Consider the following 27,031-nt stretch of genomic DNA (forward strand, 5'->3'; position numbering starts at 1 on the left):
GGTTCAAACCCACCAGCCACTCCTCGGAAGGAAGGTTGGGCAATCCTACTTCCGTAGTGATACTGCCTCGGAAACCCAAGGAGGGGTCGCTGTGAGTCAGGGCTGACTCGACGGCACATAACAACAACAACAACAATTGTAAGATTCAGCAAAGCGACAGAGTACAAAATTAATATTCAAAAATCAGTTGGATTTCTTTACAGTAATGAAGAGAACTCTGAAAAGGAAATCAGGAGAGCAAATACCATTTACAATAACCACCCAAAAGATGAAGTACTGAGGAATAAATCTAACTGAGACACAAAAGACATATATAAAGAAAACTACAAAACACTGCTACAAGAAACCAAAAAATAAATAAATAGACCAGACTCACTGCTGTTGAGTTGATTCCAACTCACAGCAACCCCTCCTTGGGTTTCCAAAGTGGTATCTCTACTGAAGTAGATTGCACAGTCTTCCTTCCGAGGAGTGGCTAGTGGGTTTGAACTGCCAGCCTTCTGGTTAACAGTCAGTGGAAGAATATACCATGCTCATGGATAGGAAGACTTAACATCATGAAAATGTCAATACTACCTGTGGTGGTTATATTTTTGTGTCAACTTGGCTAGGCCTGGTTGAGTGGCTGGGCAACTGGATGTAGTATTCCTCATGATGAGACTGGTAATTAACTCCATGGTGGAATCTACTATGAGCAGCTGAGTATCTGCCTTTGGGTATGTGATCTGCTTCCTGTACATAGGAGAAGCTTTGAGAAAAGTCTCTAGTGTATGGCACGCTTGGACCCTGCACATAGCTGTGTCATTGCTCAGCAACCTGCTATGCTCTGCTGACCTTAGGACATACAATGGACTTAAGTTAATGGCCTGCCGTGTGGTTTGGTAACATCAGGACTGTGCCTTTTTACTTGTCAACCTTGGGATTTCTCAGCCTCAGCAGCCTGCAACTGTCTGAGCAAAGAAATGCCTCTAGCTCCAGTGGGCTGGGAGCAGGAGGCAGAGTTAGACCCCAAGGTTGAGGGGCTTTCACCCAGCCCCTAGAACCTGGCACTTTGAACTTGGCCTTAAAGCCTCCAAATTGTAAGAATAAACTCCTGTTTGTTTAAGCCATCCCATCTGTGGTATATTTCTTGTCAGAGCAGCACTAGGTAACCAGAATACTACCCAAAGCAGTATACAGATATAATGCAATCCAGATCCAAATTCCATCATCATTTTTTAAAGACATGGAAAAACAAATGAACTTTATATGGAAAGGAAGAGACCTGGATAAGTAAAGCACTACTAAAGAAGAAAGTAGGAGACCTCACACTTCCTGATCCCAAAATCTACTACACAGCCATTGTAGTTAAAACAGCCTGTTGCTGGTACAATGACAGACACAGACCAATGGAACAGAATTGAGAACCCAGAAATAAATCCATACACCTATGGGCAGCTGATCTTTGACAAAGGGCTATAATACATCCGATGGGGAAAAGATAGTCTCATTAACAAATGGTGCTGGTAAAATTGGGTATTCATTTGCAGAAAAATGAAACAGGACCATATACAAAAAACAAACTCAAGATGCATCAAAGACCTGAATTTAATACCTAAAACTATAAAGTCCTTCAAAAAAAAAAAAAAAAGGACATATTTAGGGGCCCTAATTATGGCATACCTACACTATCAAACATAACTAAAAATGCACAAACAACAGAAGACAGAATAGATGACTGGGGCCTCTTAAAAATTAGACATTTATGCACATCAAAAGATTTCACCAAAAGAGTAAAAAGAGAACCCACAGACTGGGAAAAAAAATGGCAATTACATATAAGACAAGGGGCTGATCTCTAAAATTCATAGGAAACTTCAACAACTCAACAACAAAAAAGTAATCCAATTAAAAAATGGGCAGAAGACATGAACAGACACTGCACTCAAGAACACATTCAGGCAACCAATAAGCACATGAAGACATGTTCATGATCGTTAGCCATAGAAAGATGCAAATCAAAACAAAAATGAGGTATAATCTCACCCCAGCACTAATAGCAAAGTTCAAAAACAGAAAATAACAAATGCTGGTGAGGGTGTGGAGAGACTGGAACTTACATACAGTGCTAGAGAACTGCAAAATGGTGTAACCACTGTGGAAAATGGTATTTCACTTTCTTACATCCCCATCGGCAGAAGAAAGGATCAACAAACTATGGTACATACACACAATGGAATACTACCCAATGTTAAAGAACAATCTGTGAAACATCTCATAACATGGATGAACCTAGAGGACATTATGCTAAGTGAAAATAGGCTATCACAAAAGGGCAAATATTTATGAGACCACTATTGTAAAAAGTCAAGAAACAGTTTTCACACAAAAAGAAATATTCTTTGATATTACCAGGAGTGGGAGAGGAAGGGAAGTGCGGTAGTTAAAGATGTGTGTCAGTTTGCCTAGGCCATGGTTTTGAGTGGCTTGGCAGCTGGATGTAGTTATCCCCATGATGAGAATTCCATAGTGGAATCTTATTTTGGGGGTATAGCCTACTTCCCACATATATAGAGAAGCTTTGGAAAAGTCTCTAGCTTTTGGGCACATTTGGATCCTGCATTTGGCTGAGTCTTCATCTCCAATTCATGAACTTACACCAGTGGCCTGCCATGTTGCCTGTTGATCTTGGGATTGTAACATTTTATCTGCTGATCTTGAGTTCATCAGCCTCAGCAGCCAGCAGATGCATGAGTTAGGAGAAGCCTCCAGCTCCAGCAGGCCTGGAATAAGAGGCAGAGGTGAAGCCCAAGGTTGAAGGGCCTTCACCTAGCCCCTAAAGCCAGTATTCTATATTCAGAATTCTAGCCTCCTAAACTGTAAGAGAATAAATTCCTATTTGTTAAAGCCATCTACTTGTGCTATTTCTTTTATAGCAGCACTAGAGAACTAAGGCAGGAGGGTAAACCACTAACTAGATAGTAGACACATATTAACTTGGGTAAAGGAAAAAGCAATATACAACAAGGGGAAGGTCAGCACAAAATGGTTGAGGAAAGGAAGATCGTGGAAGGAATACAAGACTTAAAGGAAACAGAGATAAATACTAATCCATATACAATCCTACAGTGATAGTAATAACAATAATCAATAAATTATGAGTGGATATATACATAGACATGCAAGCTGAGCAGGTATGGGATGGAGAATGGGACTGTATATAGGTTTGACAGAGGATATTTCTACGTACATATTTACATATGCCGCAAATATATCCATGAATATGGTGGAACTTCTTTGTCATAACCAAAAGCCTGAGGGAGTGAGTTATTGGGCCTGGGGACTCAGGACATAGTCTCAGGGGACACCAAGGTCAACAAGCACAACATAGTCCACAAAGGCAAAGTTTTATATTATCCTTTTGTGAGTAGCTACTTGTACCTTAAAAGCTTGTGAGAGACCATCTAAGGTGAAACTATTGGTCTCTCCCTATCTCAACCAAAGAAGAGTGAAGAAAATCAAGGACACATGAAAACAATTAATCAAAAGGACTAATGGACCTTGCAGACCTTAGCCTCCAGGACCCTGAAACCAGAACTAAATAGTGCCCGACTACCACTACCAACTGCTCTGAAAAGGATCACAGTAGAAGGTCCTGGACAGAGTGGGAGAAAAATGTGGCAAAAACTCAAAATCTTAAAAAAAAAAAACAGGCTTACTGGTCAGACAGAAACTGATGGAACCCCCGAGACTGGCCTTTGGTCGCGCTTCAGATCTGGAACTGTCACTCCTGTAGCTGAATTTTCAAACAGTAGGTCAACAGGGTGAATAACAACTCTAGAAAGATACACACTCCTTAAAACAATCAACCATTTGTGATCAAAAGGACAGCACACACCGAAGGACAAAGTTCAGAAGGCAAGAAAGATTAGGAGACAAAGGAGGAATGGAACGAGAAACACAAAGAGGAGGTGGGAAGAATGGTGTTACATTGAGAGGATTGAAATCAATTACATGAAACAAACTGTGTATCAATTACTGAATGGAAAACTGATTTGCTCTGTAAACTTTCACCCAAATCACAATACAAAGTTAAAAAAAAGTATAGGAATGGCTGTAGAGGAAAGAGGGCCTGGGGAAAGAGCCATGAGGAAAAGATCTCAGGCAAGGATTATATTGTGGAAACATAGCTAGTCTTGAGCACATATCAACCACGAGCTGAAGAATAATTCTTCATTAACTAAATTAAATTAAATCTTCTTTGTTATAAGTAAAATGCGGGGTAGGGAAATACTTCAGCAGGACTTCTGGTTCCCAGCAGGCATGTATGTAGCACTGACAGCTGGAACATTTATGTGATGAATGTACTTTTGGAATTAAATGGATGAGAGTAAATATGGATTTAAGGATTTGAAATGAGCTCACACACCAAGGCAATAAACCCTTCTTTAGGAGGGGCTTGGAAGTTTTTATTTCTCTGGGGTTCAAGCTGGCTGAGACATGCTTTTAGAAGACCATCCCTGCTTGAAAAGCTTTTGATTTACTGAATTGGAGCCACAGAGACTGGTCCAAGACTAATTTGACAGTCGAATGATAATGCTAAAAAGGACAAGATTCCAAACTGCTGGGTTAGGACTGCAGGGTAGAACTGCTGGCCAAGGTTCCAGAGAAAAGTAGAATGGCTCAAACTTTTTTACCAGTACCATCTGTGAGTGATGAGAAAATATGAAAGACCTTCTGCTAATCAACTGGGAGTGCCTAGGGCACAAGCAGTGCAAGGGCAAAGCCAAAAACTGAAAGCTAATTTTGAATCCAGCCGTAGAAATAGAAGTAGAAGCAACTACTTAATTAGATGGAAGAACATGCAGAGACTGAGCTATAACTGGACAAGCCCAGTCTGTGTCCTCTGGCTCCCTGGAGTATCATCAGCAGAGGAACAAACACGGTGAAGCTGGTTTGAAAGTATAACAACAACAACAAACTGCACTAATTTCTAGAGATGAACAAAGTCCCACATCTACAGAGATTATACCAAAAAAAAAAAAAAGAGAGAGAGAGAGAGAACAGAAGTGAGTGAACTAGAAAGAGATTGTAGTAACATACCAAAAAGTCTAGGTCTAATGATATAGAATGGGCAGTGCTGGTTCAGTGGCAGAATTTTCTCCTGCCACCCAGAAGACTCTGGTTTGATTCCTGGCCATGCCCCTCTTGCACAGCCACCACCTGACTGTCAGCAGAGGCTTGCGTGTTGCTGTGATGCTGAACAGGTTTCACTGGAGCTTCCAGACTGAGAAAGGCTGGGAAAAAGGCCTGATACTCTACTTTGGAAAGATCAGCCACTGAAAACCCTATGGATCCCATTGGATATGGGGTCACCATGAGTCATGAGCCCACTTGACAGCAGCTAACAACAGTGATCTCTAGAGCAAGGGTTGGCATACTTTATAAAAGGTAGGTAGTAAATGTTTTAGCTTTGTGAGCCATTCGGTCTTTGTCTCAACTACTCAACCTAAGTAAACAACTGAAAAACTGCATAGCAGATTTAAGACTGGATTCTAAAGTCCCAAAGGCTAGGAAAATGAGAAAGATCAGACTGGCTTATGAGGCCATCTTGGCACGAGAATGTGCGGAACGTAAGGATTCTCCTCATTCTCCACTAGGAGTAAGCACCCTTTACCTGTTACCCATTACCATCAAGTCAATTCTGACTCACAGTGACCCTATAGGACAGGGTAGAACTGCCCCGAGGCTATACTATTTATGGAAGCATACTGCCACATCTTTCTCCCTCAGAGTAGCTGGTGAGTTCAAAATGCCAGCCTTTCAATTAGCGGCCAAGCACTTAATGACTGCACCACCAGAGCTCCTTCCACTAGAAGTAATTACATTTAATTGTTTTCATAATAGAGATGCTTTCTAAAAAGTCTTGTTTCTTTTTCTGATTAAAAGGTTAAAATCAGTTTATGGTAGAAAATGTGGGAATAATATGTAAAGAATATTTTAAAAACCAAGTTAAACATTTTAGTCCAATAAGAAAACACCCCCACAATGGAAAACTAGTTTGTGTGTGTGTGTGTGTGTGTGTGTTTAAAAAAGTTTTCCTTTCTTTGGCCATTTAAAACAAGAGACAGGACTCAAGATGAAAATCCACAGCTGTCTCTTTGCCACATAAAAAGACATGGAAGTTTGCCAAAGCAAGTGTGAGACTGAGGGCGGTAGTGCCAGACATACATCTTTTAGGGGCCCACTGAGAACTTGTGTGTACATTTCTGTCTCTGGGTGGCATTCTGTATGCAGCTGTTACTGCCATGGGAAGGATCCATGTCAAAATTTTTTCTTAATATTTGGATCTCTTTTTAATGGGAAAATAAATTTCAACTAAGATAAGTGATACAAAAAAATCATATCAGCACAGACCTTTTATTTTTCTTTTTTACTATTATAATAGACTATTTGAGTATAGCTATAAAACGTTTCTTATTTTCCTTTTGGTGTGTATATTTTAGGGAAGCTGTTTGGTGTGTTAACCTAGTTACCTTTTTATTTATCTAATATTAGATAAAGTTTGTATTTTCTTTTTACTTTCACAATTTAACATCTCTTTTCTATATTTAAATATTACTGAAGTAAATATAGCTAAAATCAGTAAATAAGGAATTAGATGAATAAATGGCAGAAGGTTCCAGGATGAGAAGAAGCTCTGGTGGTGCTGTGGCTAAGGCATTCAGCTGCTAACCAAAAGGTGACAGCTTGAACCCACCAGCCACTCTGTGGGAAAAAGATGAGGCAGTCTGCTTCCATAAAGATTTATAACCTTGGAAACCCTAAGGGGCAGTTCTACTCTGTCCTGTAAGGTTGCTATGAGTCAGAATCAACTCGATGGCAATGGGTTTTTGGTTTGGCCCAGGATGTGGCTCTCTCCTTCTAGGGTTGATATTCCCATTAAGATGGATGCTGGTGAACCACTTTATGTGCATTCTCTTGGCTTTCCATCTCAGTGGGTGCTCCTAACCAGAGCATTAGGCTAAACTGCTTTTTCAGCTGTTCAATCTTCGTGCATCAAACTTTACCTGGTGGAGAAATCAAAGAGGGCACTGATTTAAATAGGCCAAGTGTTATAATTTAGTTCAGCTAACTGGATGGGGCAAATCTAAGAGAATAGATATTATTTCTCTTTATATTTTGCTTTTTCCTTTGATTCCTTTCAGGAGTTGTGAAGAAATGTGTGAGTCTCACCCATGCACTAGTGAGCTTCAGATATGGTGACACCAAGGTTGTGCCCACCTCATTCATCACACCTGTGGGGGGTGCCATGCCCTGCCCAATGCTCCAGGTACCTGTACTAGTGATCTGTTCCATGACCCCTCCTCACCATTCACAGTGTTTTGAGTAACAGTTACTGGCAGCGCCACTGTTTGGCCTTTTGCTGAGCACCCAGTTGGGTGCTTGTGGGGAGCTTGTGTTTGGGTAGGAAAAGCAGTCACAGGTCCCCTTGCTGTGACTCATTCACTGTATGGCATGCATGTTCTTTGCTCAGGACACTTATCATCTAATGTAGCTCACAGCTGAGCAGACTTGCTTTCATTGCACCTTGTGGCCCTTGTGGTTGGGGGAAGGGAGTTGCTATGGGCTGCTGTTGTTGTTGCCGTTATGTGCTGTCGAGTCGGACCCAACTCATACCGACCCCTCCTTGGATTTCCAAGACGGTATCACTATAGAAGTAGATTGCCCAACCTTCCTTCCGAGGAGTGGCTGATGGGTTTGAACCGCCAACCTTCTGATTAGCAGTCAAGGAAGTGCCTTAGGCACTACCCTACCGGAGCTCCTTATGAGCTGCTAGTCCTCATGAAACTTTATTTTAATCGTTTTAAAAGCAAAAAGTTACATTAAAACTAATTTACTACCTAGGGCAATTGTTGGTTGCTAGAGAGTCAATTTCAACTCATAGCGACCTGATATAACAGAACTGCCCCATAGGGTTTCCTAAGCTGTAGTCTTTACAAGAGCACATTGCCAAGTCTTTACTGGGTATGTTCACCATCTTTTCCATAAACAGCTGAGTAGTGCTTAACCATCACAACCAGGGCCCATAACAAGGTGAGAGGTAGCACTTGTCTTGACACTGTAGTCAATTGATGCCAGATCATGATGCATAGTTAGCCTCTAATGTGTTCTGATGTGTTCTCATCTGCTTATAAATGCCTAAAGCTGTATGTCTGCCCACCCACCTCTGGCTATACTTATACCCACACCAAGGCCAAGGAGTAGCCTCTAAGATTGTAGGAGAAATATCTTTCAGAGCTCCAATGCACTTATTTCTTGGAGAGAATGAGCCAGGAGGAATCAGAGGATATAGCAGGGTGGCCTGTTTCTGCCTCCCCCAGCCAGACCCCTCACACACATCAGAGCACAGATTCACTGACAGCTGATCTCCTCCATCTAGCAGATGTCCAGCAGTCTCTGCTGTGCCCCATCACAAGATTTCCCTTCTGCTGTGAAATGGTGCTGGAAGTTATCTCTTGATAACTTTTACCCACAAGTTCTAGGTGAGGACTGTGGAGCACCACTGAATAAACCTGCTCCTTTCCTCCGCCTGGGCCACAGTCTCCAGATATATGTGGACATTGTTCATGTCTCTCCTTAATCGTTATGTTAAACAGTCCCAGTTCCTTCAACCACTATTTGTAATATATGGTTTGCAGGCCATCACTGTCTTGCTGTTTGTCCCCTGTACCCTTTAGCACTTGTCAAAGTCCTGCTAAAAAGCAGTTTTCCTCAAACTGATCACAAAACTCCCTATGAGTCTAGAGACTACTGAAACTATTTTCTCTTTCCTAACTGTTCTCAACGTTGTTAGGTGCGGCTGAGTCGTCTCAACTCATAGCGACCCTATGTACAACAGAACAGAACACTGCCCAGTCCTGTGCCAGCCTCACAATCCTTGCCATACCTGAGCCACTGTGTCAGTCCATCTTGTTGAGGGCCTTCCCCTTTTTTATTGACTCTCCGCTTTACCAAGCATGATATCATTCTCCAGAGAATGGTCCCTTCTAACAACATGACCAAAGTAGGTGAGATGAACACTCCAAAAAGCATTCTGGCTGCCCTTCCTCCAGGACAGATTTGTTAGTCCTTTTAGCAGACCACGGTACTCTCAGTATTCTTTGCCAACACCACAATTCAAAAGCATCAACTCTTCTTCAGTCTTCCTTATTCATTGTCCAGCTATCACATGCATAAGAGGCAGTTGAAAATACCTTGGCTTGGATTAGGCACACCTTAGTCTTTAAGGAGACATCTTTGCTCTTCAGCACTTGAAAGAGGTCTTTTCCAGCAGATTTGCCCAATGTAATACATTATCTGATGTCTTGACTGCTACTTCCACTGGTGTTGATTGTAGAACCAAGTAATATGAAATCTTTGACAACTTTAAACTTTTCTCCATTTATTGTGATGCTGTTTATTAGTCTGTTGTGAGGATTTTTGTTTTCTTTATATTGAAGTATAATCCATACTGCAGACTATAGTTTTCAATCTTTATCAGTAAGTACTTCAAGTCATCGTCACTTTCAGCAAGCAAAGTTATGTCCTCTGCATATTGCAGGTTGTTGAGTCCTCCTCCAATCTGATGCCACATTCTTCTTCATATAGTCCCGCTTCTTGGATATTTGCTCAGCACACAGATTAAACAAGTATGGTGAAAGGATACAACCCTGACGCACTCCCTTCCTGATTTTAAACCATGCAGTATCCCCGTGTTCTGTTGAAATGACAGCCTCCTGGTCTATTTACAGGTTTCTCATGAGTACAATTAAGTGTCCTGGAATTCCTGTTCTTCTCAATGTTATCCATAATTTGTTATGCTTCACACAATTGAATGCTTTTGCATAGTCAATAAAACACAAGTAAACATCTTTCTGGTATTCTTTGCATTGAGCCAAGATCCATCTGACATCAGCAATGATATCCCTCATTCCACGTCCTCTTCTGAATCCAGCTTGCATTTCTGGAAGTTCTCTGTCAATATATTACTGCAACTGTTTTTGAATTATTTTCAGTGAAATTTTACTTGAATGTGATATTAATGATATTTTTCAATAATTTCCACATTCTGTGGGATCACCTTTCTTTGGAATGGGTACAAACATGGATCTCTTCCAGTCAGTTGGCCAGGTAACTGTCTTCCAAATCTCTTGGCACAGCCAAGTGAGTGCCTCTAGCACAGCATCCATTTGCTGGAACATCTCAATGGGTATTCTGTCAATTCCTGGAGCTTTGTTTTTCACCAATTCCTTCAGTGCAGCTTTGACTTCTTCCTTCAGTACCATTGGTTCTTGATCATATGCCACCTCTTGAAATAGATGAACACTGACTAATTATTTTTGGTACAGTGACTCTGTGTATTCCATCCATCTTCTTTTGATATTTTCTGCATCATTCAATATTTTGCCCATAAAATCTTTCAATATTGCAACCCGAGGCTTAATTTTTTCCTCAGCTCTTTCAGCTTGAGAAATGCTGAGCGTTTTCTTCCCTTTTGGTGTTCTAACTCCAGGTCCTTGCACATTTCATAGTAATAATTGACTTTGTCTTCTCAAACTGCTCTTTGGAATCTTCTGTTCAGCTCTTTTATCTTGTCATTTCTTCCATTTGCTTTAGGTACTCTCCACTCAAAGGCAAGCTTCAGAGTCTCTTCTCACATCCATTTTTGTCTTTTCTTCCTTCCATGTCTTTTTAATGACCTTTTGCTTTCTTCACGGATGATATTCTTGATGTCATCCCACAATTCCTCTGGTTTTTGGTCACTGGTATTCAATACATCAAATATATTCTTTAAATGGTCTCTAAACTGAGGAGGGATATAATCAAAGTCATATTTTGTCTCTTGTGGTCTTTTAATTGTCATCAGCTTCAACTTGAACTTGCATATGAGCAGTTGATGGTCTGTTCCACAATCAGCTCCTGGCTTTATTTTGGCTGGAGATATTGAGCTTCTCCATCACCTCTTGCCACAGATGTAGTCAAACTGATTGCTTTGTACTCCATCTGGTGAAGTTCATGTGTATAGCCACCATTTGTGTTGTTGAAAAAAGGTATTTGCAATGAATAAGTTGTTGGTCTTGCTAAATTCCATCATGCAATCTCTGGCATCATTTCTACCACCAAGGCCTTATTTTCCAACTACTGGTGATTCTTCTATGTTTTCAATATTTACATTCCAATCACCAGTGATAATCAACATATCTTGATTGCATGTTCAGTCAATTTCAGACTGCTGAAGTTGGTAAAAATGTTCAATTTCCTCATCTTTGGCTTTGGTGGTTGGCGCATAAATTTGAGTAATAGTAGTATTAACTGGTCTTCTTTGTAGGCATATGAATATTATCCTAGCACTGACAGCATTGTGCTTCAGGATAGATCTTGAAACATTCTTTGTGATGATGACTGCCATGCCATTCCTCTTCAAACTGTCATTCCTGGCATAGTAAATCATATGATTGTCTGATTCAAAATGGCCCAAAACAGTCCATTTCAGTTCACTAATGCCTAGGATATCAATCTTTATATGTTCCATTTCATTTTTGACAACTTCCAATTTTTTTCCTGGATTCATACTTCATACATTCCATGTTCTGATTATTAATGGATGTTTGCAGCTGTTTCTTCTCATCTTGAGTTGTGCCACATCACCAAATTGGGTCCCTAAAGCTTTTCTCTATCCACATCAGTGAGTTCTGGTGGCATAGTGCCTTAAGCATTTGACTGCTAACCAGAAGGCTGGAGGTTCAAACTCCCAGCCACTCCTTGGAAGAAGATTGGGCAATCTACTTCTGTAGATATGCCGCCTTGGAAACCCAAGGAGGGGTCGCTATGAGTCAAATCAACTCAATGGCAGTGAGTTTGGTTTTTTGATTTGCTACTCTGAGGAGGCAGCTCTTCCCCAGTTGTATTTTGAGTGCCTTCTGACCTGAGGGGCTAATTTTCCAGCACTACATCAGACAATGTTTCAGGGCTATTCATAAAGTTTTCCAGTAATATGTCAGACAGTGTTTCACTGATATTCATAAGGTTTTCACTGGCCAGTTCTTTGAGAAGTGGATGGCCTCTTCCAAATCTGTCTTAGTCTGGAAGCTCCACTGAAACCTATCCACCATGGGTAACCCTGCTGACAGTGGCATAGCCTCCAGCATCACAGCAACATGCAAGCCACCACAGTACAACAAACTGACAGACAAGTTCATCTCCCTTACCTGTTTGAAACTGTGCCACTCACTATTCTGCTCAGTAATCTGAGAAAAAAAAAAAAAAAAAATTCGGATTTTAGACTCACCACTTGCTCATCATCTTAGAATGTTTTAAGCTAAAATTCATATATTGTCTATAAGATCTCTAAGTATGATATTTGCTGTGACATGTGTTCTTATCTGCAGGTTGGAGATTATGTGTTTGCCAAAATTGTGATACCCAAAGGATTTGACTTCTATGTCCCTGCCATTGTCATAGCACTTCCGAATCAGAATGTTCCAGAAGACAAATTCTACACAGTTTTAAAGTGTAACAACCGGAAAGTAAGTAGGCCTTCATTTAGGAAAGTGGTTTCTGGCTAGCAGAAAGTAGCTTTTTTCTCTCTTGCCTTTCTTCTAGGCAATACCTAGCTCTTTCCTGACACCACCTGATGTCTTACAAGAATGATTTTCCTCGCTGTGTCTACTTCTTCTCTGCTCATCCACTCCTTATAATTTGGATTCTGCCCTCTCTGCAACATAAATTCTGCCCTAAGATCATCATGGCCTCCTAGCCCCTACATTTAAGTCTTTTTGGCTCTCATTCTGTGTGACTGGGCTGCAGGATTTGACAGTTGGGAATGCTCACTCTCGGCTCCAGTGTTCTGTGTTCTCCCTGGGTTCTTGCAGCGTAGCTCTCTCCCTCTTTCCTTCCAACTCCTCGGACTGCACCTGCCTTACTTGAGCTTCTCTGCCAGCCCCACAGACATGGGTCTCCCCAGTCTACTCAAGCTCTCTCCTCTGCCTCCTTGTAACCTGTCTGTCATGGTGGGCCTACATCTTTAGATACCTCCTCTGTGCCAGTGGCAGCCACCCCCATGCCTGCCCTGAGTGCCAACTCTGCCTTTCCAGCTGGGTCCTACAGGACAGATCCTTCTGGGTGAGCCACAGTCATCTCAAACTCAACATGTCAAAGTCAATTATAGTACCTTTCTCCTAAGTGCATTCCTTCTGCAACCCTTGTGTTGTGCAATATCACTACCTGGTTCCCCACCTCATAGCTGACTAGGAGCCACCCCCTGGGGAGGCAAGAATGCTATGATTGGGGAAGCATAAAGTGGAAAGAACAGAGGCTTTGCAGGAACAATAGAAGACCTCCATCTGGATTTATTGAACACTCTCTCTGCCCTTTATTCATTGTCTGGACAAGGGGAAGTTGCTTCTCATCTCTGAACCTCAGTTTTATCACATATGAAATAGGTAGACTATATAGAGAGAGGGAGATAGCATGACAATTGTGAGGCTTAAAAATACATGAAAAAAAATCTAGTTTCATGTCTGACACACAGAGTACTAGGTAATAGTAATGATGAGACTGGCTGCAATAGTTACTAGCATCATTCTTGAATCCTTCTGCACTACCCATAACCAGTGAGTTTGAACAACTTGGTTAACTTTGTCACATCTCTGTTCATTAACTCATGCAACAGACATTTTTTAAGCACCTATGTTTTCTCTCGAATTGTTTGTCTTTTTTTATTGATTTGTGGGAAATCACTATGTTCTCTGGGTAGTGATTCTTGGTGATATATGCTACCAATATTCTTTTCCTAGTCTGCTGCTTGTCTTTTACTTTTGTTTATGGAACCCTTGTTGATAGAGAAGCTTTAAATTTTAATGCTGTCAAATTTATCCACTTTTCTTTATGAATTGCCCATTTTGTGTTTTGTTTGAGAAATTCTTCTCTTTTTTGGTGGGGGGAGGTGGGAGGAACCCTTTAGGACAGAATAGAACTGCCTTATAGGGTTGTTTTGTTTTGTTTTTTAATTGTGATTTAGGTGAAAGTTTCAGAGAAAATTCATTTTCCACACAGCAGTTCATACACATTTTGTTTCATGACATTGATTGCAATCCCCATAATGTTAACAGCTCTCTTTCCACTTCCTTCCTGTGGCTACCTTTTCCCTGTGTCCTTCTTTCCTGTGCATCCCTGCCCTCTGAGCTCTCTCTCTCTGTACAAATACTGCCCTTCCAATCTCCCGTGATTTATTTTTCTAAGGCATGTACCTATCTGGTGTAAATGTTCATCTTATATGCCTGTCTATTGTTTGGCTGGAAGCCACAGGAGTGAGTTCAATTCCAGGCCCTCTTTATACTGAGACTGAAAACATATTTTCCTTTGTAATTTTTCTAAAAGTTTTAGAAAACAATTTTTTTTAATCAGTACAGGCACACCTTGTTTTACTGCACTTCACAGATACTGTGTTTTTTACAAATTAATGGTTTGTGGCAGCCTGCATCAAACAAATCTATCTGTGCTTTTTTCCAACAGTATGGGATCACTTCTTGTCTCTCCATAACATTTTGGCAATTCTCAAAATATTTCAAACTTTTTTGTGATGCTATTGCATACTTAATGGATTACCCCAAAACCCACTGCCATTGAGTCGATTCTGACTCCCAGTGACCCCAATAGGGTTTCCAAGGCTATAAATCTTTATGAAAGTAGATTGCCTCATCTTCCTCCATGAAACAGCTGGTGGGTTCACCCTGACCATCTGGTTAGCAACCAAATGCTTTACCTACTGTGCCACCAGAGTCCTTTAATAAACTAGAGTATAGTGTGACCATAACTTTTATATGCACTGGGAAGCCAAAAAATTCATGTGAGTCTCTTTATTGCAATATTCACTTTATTGTGGTGGTCTGAGACTGAATCTGCAGTATCTCCAAGGTATGCCTATATATAAATCTGATACGTCATTTGCCTGTTTGTTTTCCCCCACCACACACTTCTCATCATCAAGAAAAAGTCCTTAGTCCTTCAGTAGCAGACAGTGCCTTACATAGCACGACCTCTGCCTGCCACTTGAGCTTGCTTTCCACCCATCTGAAAAGCTCACTGCTTCCTGAATACGATGGGCTTTTCCAATCCCCCAGTATTTTACCTCTTCCAGGACTGCCCTTCCTATCTCCTTTCCCCAGACAGCTCTTGTCACCATAAAGATTCTACTTAATTGTGACTTTCTGCTGAGATCCCTCCTTAGGGTTGCTCTGACATTGGCTTCCTCTCCAAACTCTGAACTCCTTAGAAGAGGAAGTATATCTTACTCATCTCTGTGCCTCTAGCACAGGTGTTGGTGAAGAGAAGTTCTTACAATTATTTTTAAAATTACTTGAATGGATGACTTTTTTTTTAAGGAAATAGTATTATCTTGATAGGCTACTTAATATACCTGGAAAATAGACTGGCAAGCAAAAAGCAGCATAATATGCAGAATGAAAGTATCTAGTAAATTCTTTACTCTAGCATGAGGTATTTTCATCAGGGAGAGATCATGGTAAATGAATTGTAGGGTTCAGTCTGAAGGATGAAGACCACTAGAGCCAGTAGCCACAGGAACACTGTATCCAGTATGGACAGAACAAGAGGGGAAAGGGGGTGTCTCCTTATCAATCCAGAACTCCTAAGAGAATTTCTTGGAACTGTTTAACTGACAGAAAAGAAGCAGTTGGAAAGAACAGCAGGACAGGAAACATTGTTGACATATGGTACTGCTCTGGGGATATCTACTGGGCAGCAGAGGGGAAAGCAAACTAAGGAACATTGAAATGACCTTAGGCATGCACTAGGGTGTAGGGAGAGATGAGGCATTGGCCCAGGATCCCAGGAAAAGCCCAGAGCCTAGGGAAGAACCTTGGAATTTACCCACAAGGCAGTGAGACCCCTGGAGACTAGAGTGACATAGTAAGACAATTCTGATAGTGACTCTGAGAGACACAGAGGGGCTGAAGGGGGGCATTCAGCAAAGGGATGGTTGTTATAGTTATCTAGGAAAGAGATAGCCAAGGCAGAAATAAAGATAAAAAGGAAGGAGCAATATGGAGGGGTATATATATATATATATATATATATATATATATATATATATATATATATGGATATGTGTGTGTCTTCTAATGTGCATGAACTTAGCAATTGATTGTGAATAGAAAGGAAAAAAAAAGACTCAAGGATGACTTTTATTCAGCAAATAATTATCAACCAAGGCTCTGAATTTAAATTGCTTTCTAAATGTTATCCTGATAAGAAAATGGTTTGTAGCTATTGTAATGGGTCAAGGTAGGGTAAAATTATATCTAAATTGTGAACATTTTTTATTTGAGTCAACTCTCTCGATACTATTGCAGGAATTTTGCCCTCGAAGTGCACTTATTAAGATCAGCCAAAACAAGTATGCTCTCTGTTGCTCTCATATAAAATCACCCCCAATTCAAGAGGATCCAGAAGTGTAAGTGTACCCATCTTTCTACTTCTTGAATTGTATTTATGTTTTTGCATTTTTAATATATTTCTAAGTTGAAATCCATGACCTCAAAATACTTGAAGAGAAAAACACAGGCAGACTTCCTGCTTAAAATGTAATTTTATGATTATACTTCCTTCAGCATTACATCTTTTACCTGACTTTTATTTGTTCATCTAGTTCCAATCTCATATCGACTATTATTTTACTGATCCTTTAGAAGGCATTCAATCCTGTCATGAATCTGAAGGAATTATTCTCCTTTTATTTGTAAGGATTCAAGGCCTTCTAATTAAATCTAACTCTAAAGCAGAGACTATATTGAGCTGCAGTTGGGACAAATCAGCCTTTTGCCTCTTCCCACTATCAGGTGTAGGAATGAGGTGCTGGCCCCGCCTTGTCTGTGACCAGGTAAGTATGGATGTCAGCATGTGAGGCTTCAGGGATAACAGTAAGATGAACAAATTTTCATCTAAGGCACTAGGAATTGCTAAGAACTGGAAAAGTAGGCTAAGGCAAAGTCAATAAGAAAAAGCTAAAGCCTAGAGAGCAGGTAAAAACCCAAGTCTGTGGGGCCAAACATGGGCATCAAGGTTGGAGTCATAGACCATGACCTTGGAATCAAGGGAATATAAATAGAGATAAGCATGGATTTTGAACAAGAATTTGGAGAAAGGATCCAGGAGACATCCTCCAGTTTCACTTGGTACTCCACAGGCTGTCTTTGGGAGGTAACCTTCACTCTCCAGATGGACTCATTTTCTACTTTAAAACCAATAGATATTACCTTCCTCCATTTCTTATTTCCCATCTCTAGACTTGTGGAAATCTGTATCTTTACCCCTGATGTCAAAGAATTAGTATCTCTTTTGCTCAAGGCTAATCTGTCCACCAGGCCCTGGAGATGAGGCTTCAGATCCTTGCTCTGTCAGTTATCCCTGGATTCTTCTCTCTTCTCTCTTTAGCTCCTCTCCATTGATACCTTCAAAAACCAAGTCAAAAACCAAGCTTGTTTCCCAGTGTATTTGCCCTCTACATGAACATGTACATGCATACATATGCATATACATTCTAAATAAATAAACCTCTGCAGTGTGATCTAGTACCCCCTTCTCCTGTACTACCAAGTTCCAGATGCAGTTCAATAGACTTGTCATCTCCACTCTCTTTCCTTCCTATTAGCGTTGGCTTCTACACTTATCCCTCTAAGGAAATTGTTTCCACAGAGACCACTCAGAACCTCTCATGAGCCCAAACCAATCCACTCTTCTCATACTGACTGTGCTTGCTCCTTCAGTGGTATTTGACACTGTCAGCCACTCCGTCTTTCTCTAAGTCCCTTCTCTTGAGGCTTGTCATGACTCTACCTCTCTCTGGGTTTTCTCTTTGCAGGTTCCCCTTCTCTACTATGCCTTAAATGATGGTGTTCCCCAGGAATTTTCTCCCTGGCTGACTTCATTTTTCCATGACCTTGTATACACTAATCAAACCAAGCCAGTTGCTGCTCAGTCATGGAAACCTCATGTGTGTCAGAGTAGAACTGTACTCCATAGAATTTCCAGTGACTGTTATCTTTCAGAAGCAGATCACCAGGCCTTTCTTCCCATGCACCTCTGAGTGTACACAAACTGCCAACCTTTCAGTAGTAGCTGAGCAGTTAACCTTTAGTGCTACCCAGGGACTCTCCATTTACACTAAAACCAAAACACCCAAACTCATTGCCGGCAAGTTGATTCTGACTCATACCAACCCTATAGGACAGAGTAGAATTGCCCCTAGGGTTTCCAAGGCTGTAATCTTTATGGGAGCAGACTGTCTCATCTTTCTCACATGGATCAGTTGGTGGGTTTGAACCACTGACTTTTTTGGTTAGCAGCAAATTAACCATTGTAGAGGAGCTCTGGTAGCATAGTGGCTAAAGCACTTGACTGCTAACCAGAAGGCTGGTGGTTCAAACCCACCAGCCACTCCTCGGAAGGAAGGTTGGGCAATCCTACTTCCGTAGTGATACTGCCTCGGAAACCCAAGGAGGGGTCGCTATGAGTCGGGGCCGACTCGACGGCACATAACAACAACAACAACAACAACACCAGAGTCCTATATACACTAAAGGTCCCATATCTTCATCTCTGACATCCATCCCAGTCTGCCCTCCTATGCTTTTGCATCAGAATTATAGTCTCTGAGATTAGAATCTGGGATGGGTTTCTTTTTAAGTGTCCCCTTCTATGGTTATAATATGCAGCCAGGGTTGATAACTTAAGCAGAAAGAACACTGGAAATGAAGCCCTGAATCTGTATTCCAGCCCCACCCACACTGAATGTTGTATCCCTAGACAGGTTGCTCATCCTCTCTGAACTTGTCCTGTCAGGGTGTGTGAGGACCAGACATGATCACTGTTGTGCCTGGCATAAAGCAGCTACTCAGCATGGGTTAGGAATCATACTATTTCCAACCAGTAACTGGATTTTTCTACCTGAAGATACAGAGAGAATCTCAAATTTAGCACATCAATAACTGAAATCATAGTTCCCCACAAACTTGCTAGCATATCATCCTTCCCCATCTCAGTCATTCTTCTACCCCCAGTCATAGAGTTATCCAAATAGGAATTCTACATGTGGCTTCTTCTTGTCCTTCATCCATCACATCCTATTGGTCTCCAAATTATCTTGATCCCCACTTCCAAATACTTCTCAGTCCCGCCGTACCACAATTATTTTCAATAATTATTCCCAAGGAAAGACTCTCTCTATGGAGCTATGTACACCCAAAGGAGCACTGCTAGCATCCGTTAGCATTTGTTTGCCTGTTTGTTCATTAGTTCATTCCTCAGATAGTCACTAGGCACAGTTTGTGAGCTAGATCCTGACAACTAGGATGCAGAAGTGGCTAAAACCTGACTTCTGCCTTCAAGGATTCATGTCTAACAGGAGCAATGGCCCTGAAAGGACATGGACAGACACAAAGGACAATTTCTATAATAAAACCCCCTCCAGGACACAATGCAATCACTTGATACACAGCGGGACTGGGATCCCAGTCATTTCCTGAGGCCCCTGCCTCCAGCCTCTTCTGCCACAGTCCTGACCATCCTCCATAAGGGCTGAGCAGAGTAATCTTCCTCATAATCTTCCTCATATACAACTCTGCTCTCGGTCCTCCCCCACTTAAAAATCCTTCAGTGTTCCCCCTTCCCCCACCTCCATGCTCTTTCTTTTTCTTGGTTTGCCTCTTGTATGTTTGCCTCTCTAACCTCACTTCTCCCTGGCACCTTTAACAACCCTCCAACCATTCTAAACTACTTGTAGTTTAGGATTTGTCTGTTATACTCACACCCATGCTCTCTCAAGTCCTTATGCTTTTCTTTGCATGCAATAAGTATTTGTCCCTGGAATGCTCTTCCTCTGCCTCGGTCACCTAGGGGACAACAAGGTTCAACTCAAGCATCACTACCTCTACGTAATGTTCTAGGATCCCAGTCCCACTGTATATTAAGTGATCGCATTGTGTCCTGCAGGGGGTTTTATTATAGAAATTGTCCTTTGTGTTTGTCCATGTCCTTTCAGGGCCATTGCTCCTGTTAGACATGAATCCTTGAAGGTAGAAGTCAGGTTTTATCCACTTCTGCATCCTAGTTTTCAGGATCTAGCTCACAGACAGTGCCCAGTGACTATCTGCGGAATGAACAAATGAACAAACAGGCAAACAAATGCTAATGGATGCTAGCAGTGCTCCTTTGGGTGTACATAGGTCCATAGAGAGAGTCTTTCCTTGGGAATAATTATTGAAAATATACAATACAGTCTTTCATTCTTTTTCTAGATGAGTATAAGGTTTCATTTAAAATGATAGACCCCTTAGTTAATCTCAAAATTCTACTCAGTCCCACTGCTGTCAAGTTGATTCTGACTCATAGCCACCCTATAGCGTTTCCAAGGCTGTAAGTCTTTACAGAAGCAGATTGCAACATCTTTCTCCCACAGAGCAGCCGGTGAGTTCAAACTGATGACTTTTACGTTAGCAGCCAGACTCCTTTAGTCACTGCACCACTAGGGATCCTTACTCAAACAATAGGATATCCATATTACAGTACATTGTAAAGGAATATGAGTAGATGTATCTAGTAATTGTCCATTTTCACTAAACTTAACATTGTCAATCACTATTTTAGAATTAAAATTCAATTATTTCTACCTTTAATTTTTTGTCTTTCTTAGTACTACCCCAGGCCTTATTTAAAGCTTTTAGCTGCAAATTTTATATAATCTAGTACATTGATTTAAGCACTTGGCTGCAAACCAAAAGGTTAATGCTAATTATCTACTCTAACTTCCAGGGCTTTACACAGCAGAAGTTTCACTGACTCCTCACATCCCCGTTGTAATTTCCACTATTTGATGCTAACGGCCTCTCTGATAGCAAGAGACTGCTTTTAATTCTCCTAAGCAGAGGTCATATTCAACCAAAGTTCAGAGCTTCATCTGCCCCTGCTTCTATGATCAAGACTAACAGAACTGAGTCCACAAAATAAAGGCTAGGTTTTATTTTGCATCTACACTGGGATTTCCTCCTGTTAAGTCCTTTCTCATCTGGATCTCTTTCTCAACAGCATCTCTTTCTCACATATCTTATGAATGTGTCATCTCCCTTTGGTTGTTCTTTAGTGAGTGTTCACACCATTATACAAAATGAGACTATTTAAAAAACAGAATCCTGGGGCTTTCTTTATGGGCTACTAAATGCATTGTAAGTTGCCTCTCCAACAGGACATAATTTGACTAAATTTAATATTTAAATATTTAATCTTCCATAACCACCCATTTTGGGGTGGTAAATAAGGTATACATGACCTCTAACAGCTGAGAGGACTGAGATGTTGGATGTCCAGCCCTCTATCCTCTGTCCTTCCTCTTTTCTACCTTTCTGGGGCCTTCAGTTATAGGTAACAGAGTATTTTCTTTCAGCACCCTCTTCTGATTCCTAAAGGAGCACTGATAGTGAGTACAGTGGTTGAGGGATTTGGCTACTAACCAAAAGTTCAGATATTCGAACCCACCAGCCACTCCACAAAAGAAAGATGAGGCAGTCTGCTTCTGTAAAGATTTATAGCCTTGGAAGCCCTATGGGGGTTGCTATGAGTCTTAGTCGATTCCATGGCAGTAAGTTTTTGAGTCTGGTTCCTGACTGAGGGTGGTGCACAGTAAGAGGTAGGTAAAGGGCTCTTTCTTTGGAGCAGTTTGGTAAATTTCTATCAAGCCATTTGGATTTAGTTCTAAATCTAATTTAATCTAAATCTGTGTCCCAATGGAAATTACAATTCTCATAATTGTTGCACACCCCTTCCTTTACGCCATGTTGTATGGCCTCCCGTTGTCTTCCTTGAAGTGGTGAAATTAAGTCATTGAGTGAAACTTCAAAATTCAGTGCTGCCTCTGATATTCCATTAGATGAATTACTTCTCATGACTTCACACAGTCACTACTATTTTCTCCTTAGAAGGAGCTGTACATTTGAAATCATTAATCTTCTGAAAGCCATTAGCTCCATTGGTCCCTTCTGGTCAGAGCCCCAGGAGTTCAACAATAAACCCTTCTGTAAGTGCTCTAAATTACCCAGAGGGGACAAATGCCATTGCCTGTCTTTAGAAAGCCTGTTGTGAGGCCCTGGTACTTAGGACCAGTGAACACAAAGAGTTACAGAGATGAGTTAACCCTGAGGACCAGTGGAGCAATTTGGATAGCAACAGCCTTTACTCATCAGTTTCTTCATTCTCTGCCTGGTAGCATAGTGCCTAAGGCACTTGACTGCTGACCAGAAGGCTGGCGTTCAAACTCACCAGCCACTCCTCGGAAGGAAGATGGGGCAATCTACTTCCGTGGTGATACTGCCTCGGAAACCCAAGGAGGGGTCGCTATGAGTCGAGTCTGACTCGAAGGCACATAACAATAACAGAACTGTTAAAACTCAGAAGCCTCTCAATCCTCATCAAACATCTATTTTGTGTCCATCCCACTAGGTCCTCCTATTCTATATATCTCAGAGGCCTTGCTGACATGAAAGCACTTAGGGCAAAATAGCAGTGAGGCCTTGGGCTACCAGCAAGAACTAGGACAAGCTACTAATGCTTGGTTAAGGAAACTAAATGGGTCTTCCAAGTCCCCAACCATTCCCAACACACACAGAGACATTATTGGTCTGTTTGTCATATTTTTCAACCAAATATGTAGCCTAACATAATTAATAGAACCCAGTTTAACTAAGGGAGCTCTGGTAGCATAGTGGCTAAGGCACTTGACTGCTAACTATAAGGCTGGCGGTTCAAACCCACCAGCCACTCCTCGGAAGGAAGATGGGGCAATCTACTTCCGTAGTGATACTGCCTCGGAAACCCAAGGAGGGGTCGCTATGAGTCACGTCTGACTCGAAGGCACATAACAACAACAACAATTTAACTAAGAGAATGGTCCAAAAAAGGAAGAGAGCTGTTTAATAAGTTCTTCCCAGTCATGCTGACCAAGGGCATTTGCTGGCTGGAAGTTATGAACATGGCCGCTCTCCCCCTTTCTGCAAAGTGGAGGTGTATGGGAAGTGAGTAGATAAGAGCTTTCACATCAAATTCACACCTACCCTACTCCCATCCTGGCCCCATGAGAGGATCTCTTTGTGAAATGTCTTGAACTTGGTCAAGGTCAGCCATTCTGGAGAGTAAAATAGAGTGGCCAAGCTGTGTCTGCTTGATTGAGGTAAATTTTTTTCTTGATCAAAATCCCTATGTGCTTTTTATTCTAATGATGACAAGCTATATTGCTTATCCTTATTCCAAAAGTAATGCATACTTAATATAATTTGGAAATTAAAAACAAGCAAAAATAAAAATCATCCATAATCCTACATTTCAAAAGTAATCACCATTTATATGTTGGTATTTGTCTTTCCAGAGTGTTTTCTCTGCTGCATTGATTCTTATTTTTCCTCAAAATAAAAGTTTTTATTATTCCTCCTTATCATGTATGACAGTTGTAAACAATATTCTAAATGTGGAGAAAGTAACAATTCTACTGGAATCCATTTCCCAGAAGTGGCTATTAACAGTTTGATGCAAAGATTTCAAGTTATTTTTTTGTATTCATAATCCTATTAACAAAACTGAAAATATACATTGTTTTGTAGCTTTTTTTCCCACTGAACATATTATTTATACCTTCCCATAACAGTGACATCTCTTTTGTCTTCATTGTTGCCTCCCTAGAATTTCATCATATAGGAGTCCATGTGACCAGTCGCCTACTAAGGACTACATACATGTTAACGCAACACAGCACACTGCCATTGAGTTGGATCTGACTCATAGCAACCCCTCCTTGGGTTTTTGAGGCGTATCACTACAGAAGTAGATTGCCCAACCTTCCTTCTGAGGAATGGCTGCTGGATAGTCAAATGCCTTAGGCACTATGCCACCAGAGCTCCTAAACACATGTTACTTCTTGTTTTTTCTTGTCCTTCTCTCAGGGTTCCTTCCAAGGTATTCTTCCTGGTGTTCCTTCAAGACAATATCAAGCTCCTACTCTCCCTTATTCTTTTGATGCTTTTAGTTTACCTGGAAAAATACTTAATCTTCCCTACCCTCACCCATTTCCTGTTGCTCTTCTTTTTGAGAGGTTATAGGTTATAGAAGGTCCCTATGCAGCACATATGGTTGGCACTTGATTGCTAACCAGAAGGTTAGCAGTTTGAACCCACCCAACAGTACCACAGAAGAAAAGTGCTGGCAATCCACTTCCATTAAAATTATAGTTCTATTCTGTAACACTTTAGGTTACCATGAGTTGGAATCAATTTGACAGCAATTAGCTAACAACAACAATAGGTTATAGACTGAACTGTGACCAATCCTAACACATCAGAAATAGAGAAAACCTCTGAAAAGGAAATATAGAATATTTGAAATTAGTCTGCTCTGAAGGCAGATAGCAGTTTGAGATGGTTGAAGGTAATTTGGTGGATAAGAGTTTAGATTTCATAAAACAGACATGGTGATTACAGCCTTGCAGTGTGGTATCAGTATAAGTCTTTACAAATCTGCCATCAGAGAACTGATACATCCACATAAATTATGCTGTGGCCTGATATCTAAAGATAAGTTGCCTGTCATCTCCCAGGAGGCTTTTTCCCAATGTTACTACTATTGCTCAGGCCACTTTTTAATCTCTCTGAGGAATTTCCTCTGAGTATTTGAGCCAATTTTTGAAAATTACTACATATGGTGAATCTTGATCCTTCGAACAAGGAATTGATTGATGGAATTTCTTATATGGAAATAGTGAAAACATTTTTCCCAGATCATTTTCTTTTTCCTGACAACTTCCAAAAGGATCTGAAGCAACAATGATCAATATTTATTCAAAATGAAGACAAGTGATCAAGGTGGCAGAAACTGGTTATGGGAACAAAATAAAGTTTAGCAGCGGCAGCTGGTGTCCCATGGTGGTTAAATTGTGTGCCATCTTGACTGGGCCTGGTTTCAAGTGGCTGCACAGCTGGATGTAGTTATTCCCCTTGATGAGACTGGTGATCAACTCCATGGGGGAATCTGCAGTGAGCACTTGAGTAGCTGCCTTAGGGATGTGGTCTGCTTCTAGTGGGTAAGAAGCATTGAGAAAGATTCCCGGAGCTTTTGGCATGCTTGGACCCTGCGTGTAACTGAGTCTTCATCTCAGTGGCCTGCCATGGTGTCTGCTGATTTTGGGACTGTTGATGGACTTGAATTAGTGGCCTGCCATGTTGCTTTATAATCTTGGGACTGTGCCATTTTCCTTGTGACCTTGGGTTTGTCAGCCTCAGCAGCCAGCAGCTGCCCTAAGTTAAGAGATGTCTCTAGCTCCAGTGGGCCAGGAGCAAGAGGCAGAGTTGAAGCTTAAGGTCAAAAGGTTCTCACACCACCCCCTAAGCTGGCACTTTGAACTCAGACTTCTAGCTTCCTAAACTGTAAAAGAATAAATCCCTATTTCTGAAAGAGCACCACTAGAGAACCAAAATTTCTCCTTAACTTACCCTGAAGGCCCTCAGAATGGCAAGTTTCCGACATGGTAAGCTATGGTGGCATGGTTGGAATGAGGTTATGGAGTTCCCAAGATACCTTCTTTGAAGGACATGTCTGAATAAATAAGCTTTGTCCAGTATATTTTCTAAATAGTTAGTCTAACTTTATGACTTCATAGTCATACCTAAGTTTTTAATTAAAGTTAATTAAAAATAATATTGTGTTTAGAGTTTGGGGAAAATATTCATACAGTACACCTTGAGGCAATTGGAGAAACCTGACAGTGTGGAAGTGACTATATTGTACAAACTCCAGTTTATAAATCAGGAATGAACTGATTCATTGTGGCCAAGTTGATCACCTTGGGGGAGGCAAGGGTGTATGCTGAGACCTGCCAAGGGGTATCTCCACTGGGCATTGTTCCTTCAGTGAGTTGGTCGGAACAGGGTTGAAATGGTTAAGGCTTCCATATCATGTGAGGCTCCCAGGCACCAAAGGTGTGTGGAAGTAAAGTGAGTGAAGTGAACCCCATCCTAAATTATCAGTGTCCACAGGACTCCTGAAATGTCTCCTCATGTGAGGAAGGACATTGGACAGAGTTGGGAACTATCTGTGGACTTGGACATCTGTGTAGACACAGCAGCAGTCATGGCACAACTGTGTTCTCAGGAGACCCAGGATAACCCTAATTTCTCTCTTTAGGCAGGAGGTGAAGAAGAATTCTCCTTTCATAATATGGGCACAGAAAGAAGTTGACACTGGGGATTTAAGAGAGCTAAAACAGATCCATAGAAGGAAGAAGAAACTTGCCAAGAAGCTGGATCCCCAGGAGAGGAAGTCCCCAGATTCAGACAGCTTTTCCTGTGATTCTCGAGAGTCCTACCCCAAAAGACACCCCAAGCCCAAGGTGAGAGGGGAACAACATCATTTATCTCCGCAACACCTTGACATCTCTTTTGAGAATAGTACACATAAGACTATTCCTCATTTTCCGGGCCAGTTTAGGTCCCAGTACAACAAGGACTCTAATTCCTTCAAGTAATGCTGGCATCCACTTCTCCAGAGAAGGTCCTCAGCCCAGACTCCTGGAGTCAGCCATTCATGCCATCACTACCACACCTTCACCTTGAGGAGCCCCACCCTGTCTTCACAGAGCCACCCACAGCAGCAAAAGGCTGCGGACCATCACTGAGAAGCTGTCTAGTGGCAACTGTGTTAAGAGAACCAGCATTCCTCCAGGGCTTCCCAAACCTCAGCCACCCAACACTGTGGAACTAGCCACTCTACTGAGGTAAGGCAGCCATTCATCCCACCTATACCTTCCCTGTTTGTAACAAACATAGACTTCCTCTGTCTTCCTTAACCCACCTCACCTACCTGTTTGAGCTTGTTGGTTCTGGCTTTGCCTGATCATTATTTATCCTATTTTATTTCCTAGTACTTAGAAAACTGTATTCAACCTTCTGGCAGATTTTCC

The 27,031-nt window shown here is 41.3% G+C and overlaps 1 protein-coding gene across 1 annotated transcript in view; it reads left to right on the forward strand.

The window, feature by feature from the left end:
* The window catches only part of VWA3B (von Willebrand factor A domain containing 3B), a 431,643-nt gene extending 405,047 nt beyond the window's left edge, over window positions 1-26,596 (forward strand). Inside the window, exons 24-27 of the mRNA XM_042783482.1 lie at window positions 7,188-7,312; window positions 12,411-12,548; window positions 16,395-16,495; window positions 26,257-26,596. Of these exons, the coding sequence (XP_042639416.1) occupies window positions 7,188-7,312; window positions 12,411-12,548; window positions 16,395-16,495; window positions 26,257-26,596 (704 nt within the window). The remainder of the gene's footprint in view (window positions 1-7,187; window positions 7,313-12,410; window positions 12,549-16,394; window positions 16,496-26,256) is intronic.
* Window positions 26,597-27,031: the final 435 nt, after the last annotated feature.

This window comes from Orycteropus afer, unplaced genomic scaffold, assembly GCF_000298275.1.
Source record: "Orycteropus afer afer isolate SDZICR_OR568_19922 unplaced genomic scaffold, OryAfe1.0 scaffold00017, whole genome shotgun sequence".
Classification (NCBI taxonomy): Eukaryota; Metazoa; Chordata; class Mammalia; order Tubulidentata; family Orycteropodidae; genus Orycteropus; species Orycteropus afer.